This window comes from Dromaius novaehollandiae, chromosome 6, assembly GCF_036370855.1.
Source record: "Dromaius novaehollandiae isolate bDroNov1 chromosome 6, bDroNov1.hap1, whole genome shotgun sequence".
Taxonomy (NCBI): domain Eukaryota; kingdom Metazoa; phylum Chordata; class Aves; order Casuariiformes; family Dromaiidae; genus Dromaius; species Dromaius novaehollandiae.
This window is the reverse complement of record NC_088103.1, coordinates 13,882,034-13,896,224: the sequence shown is the minus strand read 5'-3', so window position 1 is coordinate 13,896,224 and position 14,191 is coordinate 13,882,034. Positions and strand designations below refer to the sequence as shown.

The following is a 14,191-nucleotide window of genomic DNA, read 5'->3' as shown; positions in this document are numbered from 1 at the left end:
AGCAAACTTAATATTGCATACTCTCAAAGTTTCACAGAAGGAAAAGAAAAAAACAAAACAAAACAAAACCCCCCCAGAAAACTAGCCTAGTAGGGGACTGATTTACTAAAACAGTTTCTTTTCACAGAAGCAAGTACTTTGGTGCTAACACTGAGCTGCGCTTTAAAATAACAAACTTTTGCTCCAAATGTGACCAAAGCAAACTTTTGTTAAAAGTAAATACACTGTCACAACTGTTTCTCTATTCAAAGACAAATAAATGAAAGCGTAGAGGAGACGATTTATTTAATAGCCATCCCACCAAATAATCTTCATGAAAACCCTACTTCATTTAACATAGCTGATGTAAATCATTTAAAGTATACAAAACATTTGTTTTTCATGATGACTAACTAACCCTGTACTTCATCAGAGCATACAAAAATAGCCTAAGCATCATCTTGTTGTAGCCACCTCTTCCAGGCAGAGCGTGCCTAGTATCAGCAGCTCTCCCACCTCCCAGGCAGACTGCTGCAAGTTTCCTCACCTTTAGCGCCGGTCCTGAGCTCAAGCAGCCTGTCTGCTCATCATCGTTCTCTTCCAGAGCCGAGTGGGCTGAAGCACTTGTGGATCTTCCTTTTGGAGGCATATAACCCATGGTATACCTATTTGATCAACCCTCCTTCCTTAAAATTATTAGAACCAGGAAGGAGAACTACCATATCAAAATCCAGTCTTGGGCATTTCCAAATTATAGCATGGGATGCTGGCCATGCAGTTTCTTGATTCACTTACCACTTTCTTAAAAACTGTTTTTAAGAAATCACTAGTTTAAATACAATTTAGACAACCATTTGGGATGTCAACATTTTTCCCACACTGGCAAGGTGTCTCTAATCCAGTCAGTCTAGGTAACGAACTTCTTAAGAGCACTCTGTTTTAAAAACTCCCCTAATTACCTCTTATGCACACTGGCTTTCTATAGAAACATTTTTTCACTGATCCACAAGTGTTTGAGATAAAGCTTATTATTGTTTATAACCACACCTTGTTCCAAACCAATATACCCAGTATCCAGTTAACGCACATTAGCTCTAATCCTATCACAGCAAATAACTGTTTTTACTTATCCTTCCCTAGGATTCAGAGAATGGAAAAATGTCCTTGTTTCTCTACAACGTGGATCTCTTACAGTATATACCACCATATTGCACAGAGCAATCGCATTTCAGGCTTCCCAGATACGTAACAAATCTATTGACTAGTTGGGGAAAGACGATGAAGAAAATAATATCAAAAAATTCCTTTGCTCTATACCCTGTCTCTGACCTCAGGAAATAAAAATAGATGCTTGGAGGATGTGGGGGGGAATACAATCATGCTTGAATATTCAAGCCCATACAGTTACTGAAAAATTAGGTCTAATACAGAGAGGCAATCATGAAAATTTGGGGGGAAATATGGACCACCTTTTCACCCATGGAGGAAAAAATTTTCAGTGAACTATCTCAATTTGCACAGAAAAGGGAATTTTTGCAAATCTACACCTGAGGTTAGATTTATCCTTTAACAAAAAAAGACTTCTTGGAGTTGCCCTCCCCTGCCTTCCCACTCTCACTCCTCTAGATTCAAGGGAGATTTCAGGCTCTACAGGGGCAGGACTTTAGTCTGCTGAATCAACTCCTGGCAACACTAGCCGGGCAAAACTGCTGCTCTTCAGTTGCCACAGAGGTAAGAAATATGTATTGTTCGAAGCTCTTGGCAAAGCAGCAATAAAAAACTAAGCTTCGTAAAATTCATAGTAGCTACTTCTGCTGTTTATTTGAAAGTGAAGAGAAACAGAAAGTGGCGATCCTACCATTACAAAAATACACCTTCCAGCATCCTCTGTTGAAAGTAGAAATTGAAGTGAAAAGAACAGAAGGAAACAAAATCATTTACACCTTTAAGGACCAAACTATAGCATTGTGTGAGTTATTTATCTATGTGGTAAGAGTTTTAAATATCATGTTTGGCATCAACAACAATAAAGGAACTAAAGGCAACTTAGATTTATAGCAATAAGCAGAAATATCACATTTTGAGGCAGTTTATGGAATAAAATACCTGTATCTTAGCAAAGTTTATAGACAGCTGAAACCCTGCTAGGATGTTTCAATCTACACCACAGCTAAACAGATACCATATCTACCTCATCAAGTTTATCCCAAGCTGAAAAACAGACTGTGTGTAATATTGCACAGAAGATCAAATTTCAAACAAAGTCAAATTCTGAGTTGACAGGGAGGGGAAAAAAAGCATTATGCTAAGAGTTTCTCCCTCAATCAGAGTATCATTTGATTAGCTGAAGGAACATCCTCTTTCCAGGAACAAAATTACAGCAATGGAAGACATGAAGGGACAGATGACTCTCAGGAACCGAAAGGAGCATCATTATAGGATAACAGTTCGCCTACAACATCTGTATTTTGACAGAAAAGTTGAAAAAATTACAAATCCAAATGTCAGGATTAAACATTGTTTCAATGTTTCTCTAAACATTTTGTTTTAACTTTGATGAAGGAATCCTTACACTCCACAGAGCTGTAAAATCTACACAGCTACAGTTCGTGGTTCAGTCTCTCCTATTTACACATTTGCCTTTTTTATTTCAGAGTAGTTTACCCCAGATGTCCTGCCTTCCATTATTACTTTGTTCTTTCATCCCATATATTCAAATGGGACAATGAATGTTCATTTAGTTAAGAATGACATGTCTTCTCTCAGACAGGACTTAACAGAAGAAGTAGAAATTGAGATGTTCCCTTCCAGATATTCCCAGGCTGCTGCTTTGGAAACAAGATGTCACAGTAATATTTTCTATTACTGATACATGGGAAGTTCTTCTATATCTTTTTTTCCCCTCTTTTCCAGAATATGTCTTTGTCTCTTTTCCATTCACTCTGTCCAGCTTCCAAATCCTGTGCAAAATTCAATTTGTACATTTTGTCCTTATCACTCTCCTCTCTCCCCCCTCACTTTTTTTTTTTTAAAGGAAGACAAGATTCACCTCTTGCTCTGCTGCTAAATTCAGCAACCTCCTCCCACCCCCCCAAGCCCAAAAAAGAGCAGCAAAGCAACTGTTTCTCTCTGTTGTGTTCAAGAGGCTATGCTGAAACATGTCAGATGTCTACTGCTGACTATTTTTTCTCCTTCAGAAGAGCATTGTCTTGTTTCTTCATTCCAATCACATTTGAAGAACTGTTGGGGAGAAACTGGCACTACATCCTCCTGCAGTGTCCTATAAATTTAGCTCATCTAGTTTACCATACACTGAATTCTCCCCTTGGTAAACTGGCAGCTGAATATTCGTTGTACCCATGCTAATTCCCATATATATAGGAAGACCAAAACAGCAAATCAGCTGACTACCTACATAGCAGCTGTAAAGTCACTATCCCATGCATTTTTGTGGTCTTCCAGTTTCTACCTGAAAATGCACCCAAGTGTACTCTATGAAATGGAGAATCCAAAAAAAAAAAAAAAAAAAAAAAAATCTTTTCTTGGAGTCGCTTGCATTTGTGTAAGAGTGGTTAACACAGTATAGAGCCTTCTATCTTTCACACAAGAGTATTATTTCTTCATTTACTACATGGAGTTTTAGCATTTCCATTCTATAGATGGAAATAAGCCCCATGCGCACCAACGCTTCAAACTAAGGACTTAGGAAATAACAAGTTTAATATTGACTGAAGTTGGAAATAAAAGCAGTGGAAGGAAGCTGGCAATGAAGACAAGTTAGCCATGAATTACAAAGTGCAGAAAAATATCCCACAGACAATACATCTACCCTGGAAAAAAGCAACCTTCCTTCATCCTTTGAATACAGCAATAAAATTCAAACTCCATTACACTCAAAACAGCAACTAAAATGAAGTACAGAAATACCAAGGTTTGGAAACTATTCTGAAGTCTTGTCTACACTAGCTTTTCAATACTGGGATTACCAACGGGGATGCCACCTCAGAAAAGCCTCACATTTTACTCTGTATCATCTAAACTAACAGGCGTGGATGATGCAAAACCCCGGTACTGGGGGTACTCATTTGAGTAGGTGCCTGGTACCGGATTCACAAAAAAACAGGATTTCATTAAAAAATGCTAGCAGGTACACAGCAGCACACATGAATATTTATGCTTTGGGCAAGGTAAGCCTGTTAGGTGGACAATGCTGACAATATTAAAACAACTCTCTCCTGATGGAAGTGTGTTGAAGTCAACGTACTAAGTCAATATGAATATGTACTGAAGTCAATATGTACTAAGAAAGAATAGCCACTAGTTTCAGTATGTTTTCAAACCCAACATCAAACAATGTTCTTAAAATAGGAGCTCTCTACAAACAAGGTTTGACACATTACATTGATATACAGCCTCGATGAGAAAGTGAAGTTAATTTAAGAGAAATGCACAGATATGCAAATTAGCAAAGCTACAGAAACACCAAGAACTTTGCATTATTAAAAATTCCAAAAAGTACTCTAAAATGCCAGTTCTAATTTCACTTCCACCCCCAACGCAATTCAAAGCAGTACACCAATATCCCTGATAACTGACGACATTCCACCCGCATTAAACACCAGAACACCAATCAAATAAGGGACAGAAAAAGGAGATGATGTGCAATATTTAAAGGCAAGCAGGACATAGCTGGTTATCAGAGACAGTTTGATATCAACCCAAGTAATTTAATGACAATACTGTAAACAAATGCACTTATTATATAAAGGACAGAAACATAAAAAGGATCAGTCAGCATGGTTTTATAGGCAACAAGTTTTGCCAAATAAGCGTAGATTCATCTTTCAAGCAAGGGCTATCTGCAGTAAGGACAACATTAAAGATGTAGGACATGTATATGGCACCACTATGACGTTCTGACTTAGTAATACATACTATCCTTTATTAAAATGGCTATAAAGCGCACAGCAGAAATTCCAAATTTGCTCAAAAACAGTTACCAGCAGGAAATTTCTAATGAAATTTCTCACCAACTTGTACTAATCACGATGATGAAAATAATTACTGTCAATTGTTATTCAGTAAATCACCTTCATAAACTCTGGGAGACAGAGATTAGCAAGACTGTAAACAGTAACATAAAACACACAGACACCTTGATGTTTCATTTCGTCTAAAGTAAGACGAATTTTACTAAAGCTACACTTCTGAAAACAAGGAGTCTTCACCACTCCTACAAACCAGGGAATTCTCTATTGGACATGACTAAAAACAGATCTAGAGAGAAGCAGCAAACAACTCAACATTAGCTTCACAAATGATGAATACTAATATGAATACTAAACAAAATCATGAAGTTTCCAACACGCAAGACCGTGACACAGCTTGCTTTGACTTATGTACATAGTATTGGTGAAACTGATTTAAAAAAAAATTTTTAAGAGGTTGGTACCTCTTTGTAAAGAAAAATAGAGAGATCACAGAAAAGAGCCTCAAAAAAATCCAAGAACAAGATAAAATGCCTTAGCAGAGACCATGGCTTCACACTTACTAGCACCAAGTCACATGCTACTGGACAGTCATCCAGCAATACAAATCTGATCTGGAAAAGGCACAGGTATGCAACAGTATTTCTGCCAAATTAACCAGAGCACAAACTAGTAAGCTCACAGAGGAAGCCAGATGACACTGATGAAAAAATAAAGCCTGTCAGATCTAAATTAAGCTATCAGAAACATTTGAACAAATCTGAACCAGGCAAATGTGTTTATACTACGTCAGTGCATCATACAGCCACAGCATTTTTGATCTGGCACATCAGATTTCCAGTGTATCACAACTTGAGAGCTTACTTTAGTTTATCGAAGCAGACTAGGCGATGCCTATTACAGCCCCTAAGGATCTGCACGAGGAGAAAACAGAGGGTTCAAAAGAGCTTATTAACCTGGCCCAAAGGCACAGCAAGAACCAAGAGGTCAATGCTGAAGAAGCTGACTCAAGAATTCGCACAGGAAATCAGAACCTTTTAAGCACAAGACTAAGCAATGTATTCTTCATCTCTGACTCTTGAAATCAAAGCTGGATACTCTTCCCAAAGATAAGTTTCAAGATAAGTTAGGGGATTCAATGTGTAGGTACAACTCAGAGAAACAAAGATCTGTGACCCAAATCAAATCAGATGATTTATTAACTCCTTTAGGGCTCAAACTCTCTGAAAGTACACGCTCCCATGTTTAGGCTTGTTTATTAACTATTGTTAATAACTATTGTTCATTAACTATATGAATTGAGTTCTACATGGACAGAAACTGGTAACAGCTTCTCAATTTCATTTCATCTGTATTGAAGAAGATGGGCTGTCTATAACAGACAAATTGTAATGTGCTATTACCACTTCATTGATATTGAGTATTTTTTCCCCTGGGAATTAAATATGCTAGGGGCTACATATAACTACTGAATATAAGCAGATGATAACACACCTTTACTCTTACTCGTTTCCCAGCAGCGCTGCTAATAGCACTGTTCACCTAAAAAAAAAGTTCACAAAGTTCATTATTAAGACTCCTCCTTCCTTTTCAAATGTTCAATGGAAACTCAATAGATACTTCCTGAGAATCTGAGGCAAATGTAACATTCAGATAAAAGACATTTATTTCCTTTGTGTGTCTACTCTTCCCAAAAGATTTTATATGAAGTTTCATCACGCAGGGATTTGTTAATCTCAGCAAAGAAAGGCATCTTTACTCAAATTTGATGAGTTAGTTTTATAAAAATTCTGAACCATTCTTTCATTCATCCACCTGATGTGCAATTTGTCAATACTTTGAAGTGTTTTCACCAGCTACAAACTAGAGCTAAAAACAATGCAGTCAGATATAAATGCTCCAAAAAGACTTCTCACAACTACACAAGACGTGACAAAGAAGGCAGATCAATCTCTTTCACACAGACAACTAGGTATATTGAAAAAAAGACATTTAAGATTAGCAAGACCTACTTTGAAATAAAGAGTCAGTAACATACTTACAAATTATCTTTTAAAATATTAATCTGTCTGCTTTTTTTGGTTTGCTTTCTACCTCCACCCACTGCTGACTGATTTCGTGCATTCATCCCTATCCTATTAACAGAGCACCTTTAAAAGGTTTATTTTTTGATTCAGTTGGCATATTCTCTCCTTTTTTCCTACTATTAATACACATATTCTGTACTAAAACAGGTATTCTGTTTTTAAATCCTGGTGCAAATTCCAGGGAAGGACAAAGCTGTTAAAAAACATTTTTGCAGGGGATTTTCAACAATATGGCACCCCTGTTAACTTTCCAAAACTATCTATCCAGGCTGACATTTTCCATAAAGGACCACGACAGCAGATCACAAAACAAACAAACAAAAAAACGACACCCAACCAAACAATGAAGAGAGCCCACCCCACATACACTTCCTTGAGAACAAAATGCTAGAACTGTATTTATTTGCAGCATCTAAGTCTGGTTGTTTATTGAGAAAACTGTAACAACCCTACTATACCACACAGGATTTTTCCTATATGTAAGTCCCAGAACAGCCTGTTTCTTTTCAGGAGATGCCTGTTATAGGCATCTGAAGAAATTTGCAACTACGAGCACAGAAATTGAAGCCGAGTAGGCCCTTTTCTTCCATTGTTTCTCCCAACATTACTTTGCAGAAACACAATGGAGAGTGAAAACCCAGGAGATGCAACTGCCCACTGCTAGCACTCAAGATAAAGAACAAAAAAGCCAAGCTCAGGTCTGAGGTGCAGAGAAAGAGCAGGTGGTTTAGCTATGGATACAAGGGTAATAGCTGTCTCTCAGCAAAATACAGCCACTCACAACCTACAGGAGACCACAGCAGGCCCGTGTCCCAACATCCCTCATCACCAGACACTCCAGAAGTCATGACCAGACCCGAACGACTAACGGCAAGTTCACAGAAATGAGCAGCTAACTTATATGCGCCATAAGCGTTTGGGATCAGACTGTTTCATCTTCATTGGGGATGCTTTCAGGGGATCCACACACCACCACACAGTGGGATTTCTAAGATACTTTTCTTCCCTCCAAAGCAAACTGAAAAAAAAAATCTGAGAAACTGTTCCTATAAAGTCTACATTGCAAAGCATTAACACTGCTACATCGAGCACGCTGGAATGGGAATATGTTCAAATTCAGGCTACTCAGATACATTATCTTCATCTTAGTTTAAAAAAATAATTAACAGAATAAGGCTTATTATACTTTATTTTTCTAATATTACAGAAAATGCCTGACTATAATAGGTCAATTCACATGAGTGAAATTACTGAATCTAACATCTGAAACTAAGCACCTGCAGGAATCGCGGACTAGAACTTTTTTTTAAGCATTCTATTTGTATGAGGCCTGTCACTTCACAACGAAAACCAAGGAAAAACAAAATGCTTAGTATCAATGAAGGTTACACGGCTTTCACTGCAACATGACAACTTTGTTGCATCAAACACTGGAAAGAAAGAAAGAAAGAAAAGAAAAGACGTGTTGGAAATCCACGTCCTACCGACTTCAAAAGAAAAATCCTAACCAAGACACACAAATACGTGGGTGAAGCGTTTCAGCTTTTGTGACACACACCGATTCAATCCGTTGTAAAGTGGTCCCCCACAGTTTTGAATGTACTCTTGTTTCACTAGAGAAGTTACACTGAAGCAGGCTTAGTCCATTAAGTGTGACATTTCCTTAATAGAACTTCTTCACCAAGAAAGTCAGGAAGTTCACACAGGAAATCTACTTTTGGTAATGTAACACTATAACCAAAACAAACTAGTTAATGTTACAAACATAGCACTGCAGGTTTTCAAAGGTGTGATTTTTTCCTACCAAGGCACCATCCTTTGCATTTCCTAAAAGCAATCTTGCAGAAACATATCATGAGATCATATAATTAAAGATTGCTAAATATGCACAGAAGGGACTCTCTTCAAATGGATCAAGCAAGCAATCTTACTTATTTCTTCTTAATACTTGGTCTTGATCTGAAACTTGCAATGTAATGCTCTTGCACTATTAGATAGTGCTTCAAAAACTTACCTAGCTCCCTCCCTCCTTGCAACACTCCTCCTGCCAGTTTGTTCCAATGATAGCAGATGAGATAAAGGTATCATGTATATTTATGTAATTTCACAGTCTTGTACGAGAGTGATAGTATAATTTCATTTGTATTTCAGGCTGCTGGAAGAAGTAGAGTTTGCACGGTGCTTTAGAAGCACACTCAGGCCAAACTCATTTTATGGATTTTTAGTATTAAAGCATCTGTTTTTACACATTTTAGATGAGAGTTGATATGAAGTTAGACAGCATATAAGCCTGTAAAGTTGACACCTTTTTCAGTCCGGTTTCTAAGCACAACTATTCAACACAGGCCTCCTACATTTAACACTTATTTTCAACCCTCTGACACAAAGGTTAAGTAAAAAACACAGCTAAGAGGAGCTAAGAGGATCCTATGCAGCAAGCTACTAAATAATTTCCAAACTGCATGCATTCATGCTGACTAGGCACAAGCACAGAAACAAAAAAGATGCATATTGACATATACATCAGTACAGCCCCAAAGGGAAGGAGGAGAAACACTGTTTTCTATTTGGTGAACCCTAAAGGGAAAATGGTCAGTATTCAAGAATGCTGAAGACAAGGGAGGGAACTAAATGAAGTTAAGTGTGTCTGCAGCACTAACACAAGGGAGCTCAAACCAGGGGAATTGGAAAGGCCCACAGCATGGTTGAAGATTCACCTTCACCTACATCAGGTTTTAGTTATTTAACCTGCTTTTTCAGCTACCTGTCCGTTTTATTTGTGCTTCACGGCTCATTTTTAACAAATGGTAAGAAGCAAAGCTGATCTGTGACATTACAACATCTATAACAGGAAACTGGTATGCTACATAAATCTTCCAGGACAGTAATAAGTCTGCAAGGAATTTGAGCTGGGCTGTGGAAGAAAAAATTGACAGAGGTTTATAATCACAAAGAAGAAAATTAGAAAAACTTTGTATTTAATTACATTTACACGCAAATGGCGTATGTTTCAATGTTCCAGCAAAGTTCATCTCCAGTCACTTTCATATTAGAGTAACATGACAAAGTATTTTGACTGCAAATGTGTTTACGTTAAGGACTATGTAAATCACAGCACAAAGTCTTGGCGGCCTGAAAAAACTTATGTTTTGCATCATTATTTTGCCACTTGCTGAATTAGAAGTGGTTTAGTCAGTCGCACACACAGTTCAGCATACCAGAGTACCTGCTAAATTTCTAGATGGTTTTCTGGACAGCCTACACGTTGCTATAAAAGTGACACCTTTTCTCTCTTTATCCAAGAAGTCAAAATTATGCAGACTGAATTTTAGATTTAAGAAAAACACTTCCTTTTTGTGAATTAAAGTCTGATGAAACTATAAGGCAACTAGTCCCTAGAGAAAACTCCAAAATAACTACAATTCTATTCAGGTAAGTTATCTACAAACAATACACCTACCGGGGTTTAGAAAGATACCGTGTCTTTCTATCAGGCAAAGAGAAAATGTCTGACTGACAAGATGTCTTAGCCCCTTTCAGCATTACAAGGCTGAACTCCACTGCTACCTAATTAAGACACATTCTCTTCTTGTAAAGTATTAACAAAGCATACGTTTCCCCGACTGGCACTATATTTGTCATCCTTGAATAAATTACTTCTGTATTGTATTTCATGCACTCTTCCGGCCCACATCCTGCTAGACACCGAATGCTTACTAGTGGGAACAGACGAGAGGTTTGCCGAGATAAGCGCTAGATCCCATTTCTTAGCGAGATGTATCAACAATGACAAAACACAATTATGAATAAAACAGCTATCGTGCTTGTAATGAAGCAAAGCTCTGTGAAAGTCAGGTAAGAAGAGAATGAACACACACAGGTGGGATCAGTCTCTCTCAGTGCATCTACATCTGGACAAGCAAGGATGTACAGGACAGCGCAGCCAAATATCAGGGTTTCCTGTAATGAGTCTTTAACATATTATCTAGTTTGCTTGCATACAGGCCGTGATCACTGTAACACCTGAATGATCAGTCTAACAACTGAACTGGCAAAACACTACTCTAAACTCCTAACTCACAAGAAAAAGAAAAAAGTCATATTAATCACACCTTTATATCTTACTTTATATAGGATTGATGCCTAATCACGTAATTTAAAACAATATTAAATTTCAAGTTATCCTCTCAGTGCTCATAAGTCAGTAGCCAAGCCTTCCCAGGGCGAAGCAGCTTGTCACCTGCACTGCTTTTAAGGCTTTTATTTTAAATGAGTTCCTAAATAAATTCTCGAAATAATACAGCAAGTGAAACAGCAAAAAAGGAATTAAACGCTTCGACAGTAAACAAGACGCTTTCCTGCAGCTTGCTCTTCCTTCGCATTGACCGAAGAGACGACGGCTGGAAAGATATTCTGTAATCTGTGCAGATTTTACTCTCCTTTACTCAGGGAAAAGCCTCGTCGCTACTTTGAGACGCTCCAGGGAGCACCCAGCACCAACCCCCCCCGCAGGCGCGCACAGCCCCCTCTCACCTCGCCCTACACCAACCCCCCCCCCCCAATCCGCCCTCCCGACCCGCCGCCGCCGCCGATCGCCACACAAGCGGGGGGCGACGGGGGCCGCCCCGCCGGGGCCGCACGGCGCAGGGGGGGTTGCGGGCCGAGGGCAGCCACGGCGACCCCCGCCGGCTGCTGCCCCGCCGGGCCGGCGGCGGCGCGGGGGCACCGAGACCCCCGGGGCCCGTTACCGCCCCCCCCCCCCCCCCCCCGCGCGCGGGGCCGGGCCGGGGCGGGCGCGGCCGGCGGCGGCACTCACGATGGTGACGCTGGCCTTGCGCAGGTCGCGGTTCTCCTCCTGCAGCGCCTTGCACTTGAGCTTGTAGGTCTCCAGCTCGATCTTCAGCACCTTGTTCTCCTGCTGCAGCGAGGCCAGCCGGTTCGTCAGCTCCTCCAGCCGGAACGGCGAGATCACGATGCCGCCCGCCTTGCCCCCGCCGCCACCGGGGCCGCCGCCGCCGGGGCCGCCGCCGGGGCCGGGCCCGGGCCCCGCCGCCGCCGCGCAGCCCGGCCCCAGCGGCCCCGCCACGCCGCCGCTGCCGCCCGCGCCGTCCGTGTCGCTCTCGCTGGCGCTGTCCGCCATCTCCGCCGCCGCTCCCGCCCTCCGCCGCGCTGCCAGGAGAGCTAGGGGGCGGTGCCGCCCGCCCGCCCCACCGCGCAGGCGCCGCGCGCGCCAAGAGCGGCGCCCCCGCCCCGGCCCGCGCGCGCCGCCCGCCCACAGCGCCCCCTGCCGCAACCGCCGCAGCCAACGGCTCCAACCGCCGCAGCCAACGGCCACAACAGCCGCAGCCAACGGCCGCCCGCGGCTGCCCTGAGGGGCGGGACGCGGCCCCGCAGCGGGAAGAGCGCCCCACGCGTCCCCGCAGAGGGGCCGCCAACCCCGCCTGTCCCTTCAGAGTGGGGACACGTCCCCCGCTGAGGGGTGGCGGGCCCCACACGTCCCCTCAGAGGAGCGGTCGCCCCACACGTCCCCTCAGCGAGGGGCCCGCGGCTGAGGCCTGGCGCCCCAGCGATACCACCACCGAATATCCCCGGTTTTGCCCCGTGTTGGCTGTTTACAGCTATCGTTTCTCGAATCGTGCCGTTTGCCGCCTCTCTCCCCTTTCTTGCAGACATACACGCATTTTATTATTATTATTTTCTGGAATTATCATGGCTGTGGCTGCTGTAAATTATGTGTATGGAAACAGGCAAAATTTTACAGAACTCACATTATTATTATGCAATTACAGCATGATCGTTACAGTGCTTTCCTCAGTTTTTTTTTTTTTTTTGACAGAAAACCTTGTATCGCTTGCGATAATTTGAGTGGGAGGTTATTTCAACTGCTGTCTACTTTGAGAAGCAAGCGGAGAGCGTGTATTTCTGCATACGGGCAGTGTGCTCTGCCCGCGTGGGACCGAGTGTTTGCGGCCGCCCTGCAGCCAGCCCCTGGGGCATACGGAAAAGATCCAGCCAAGCTTCCCCTGTAAACCAATTTGAAATTCCTTAACTTGCTACAGCGTCCACACATGACAAAGAAAACAGAGTTAAAGTATAAATATTCTGGAGAATTAGAAAAAATAAAACAGATTCCTTCTGATAGAAACATCCCAGCCTCTCTCTCTAATCAACAGTTTTGACATTTCTTTCCTTCTTCACTCTGTAAAATAACGAGAGGCATATGTGACCGTGCCATCCGTCTTTTCCTCTCTGATAACTTCTGAATCTGTTGGCCGCTGTATCAAACAAATTTGGCGGAGAGATACAGCTCGCTAATTTACCCGTTCGCTGCAAGTTTCTTGAAACCCAGCAGCCACGCTGAGGCCCACGGCCCACGCGAGCGGGTCTGCTCCGCAGCTGCGGAGTAATCTGTCATCTCAGATTATGGGTCGGGGGCCAGGCAACACATTTACTGGCCAACCGCAGCTAAAACGCGTGGCGCAGAATTAGCTGTAACGCCAAGCAGGATTATTGTGGCAAACGTAGGGACGCAGGGCACAGACCCACAGGGGAAATGGGGCCTCGTTATTCTCTGCTGATGAAACGCCTTTTTCTTCTACATCCCCATACCCTGGTCTCTCGAATCAGCTGGGGAGCCCACAGAGAACTGAGTGATGAAGTTCACAGCATTTTACACTCTTGAATATTTAAAGCTAAAAACCTCTATCTGTACAGACCAGAAGGAAAGGGGCCTGATTTCTACAGGTTATAGGTACCTCAGCTGCCGCTGGCTGCTTTTATGAGTCACTCGCTGTGAAAAAGGGTTTGCAGACTCAGGCACTGAATAAAGGAAAGTCTCAGTGTGGTTTTTTTTTTTTCCTCCTGCTACTAACAATGCTGGGTTTCATTTTAAAATTAATGTAAAAAACCTCTCTATTCTGTTTTAATACTGATTTAATTATCCCCCAGAGGTACGGCTTTTAAATGGAACTTTTTGTTTAAATATTAAAATAAGAATGTTATAGCTTATACCCAAACCCTGGGTTTTAAACCTAAATATATGGAAAAAAATTCTACACACACAAATCTGCACTGTGCTGTACGTAGAAAACATCTGGGCCCACACAGCAGCTCTTTGGTCCAGATCACAGTGCGAGG

General features: G+C 41.8%; 1 protein-coding gene across 1 annotated transcript in view; it reads right to left on the bottom strand.

Moving 5' to 3' along the window:
* Positions 1 to 12,277, bottom strand: part of CCDC6 (coiled-coil domain containing 6) — a 51,630-nt gene extending 39,353 nt beyond the window's left edge. The window contains exon 1 of the mRNA XM_064513713.1: positions 11,871 to 12,277. Within this exon, the coding sequence (XP_064369783.1) occupies positions 11,871 to 12,194 (324 nt within the window). The 5' untranslated portion in view covers positions 12,195 to 12,277. The remainder of the gene's footprint in view (positions 1 to 11,870) is intronic.
* Between the last annotated feature and the right edge of the window lie 1,914 nt (positions 12,278 to 14,191).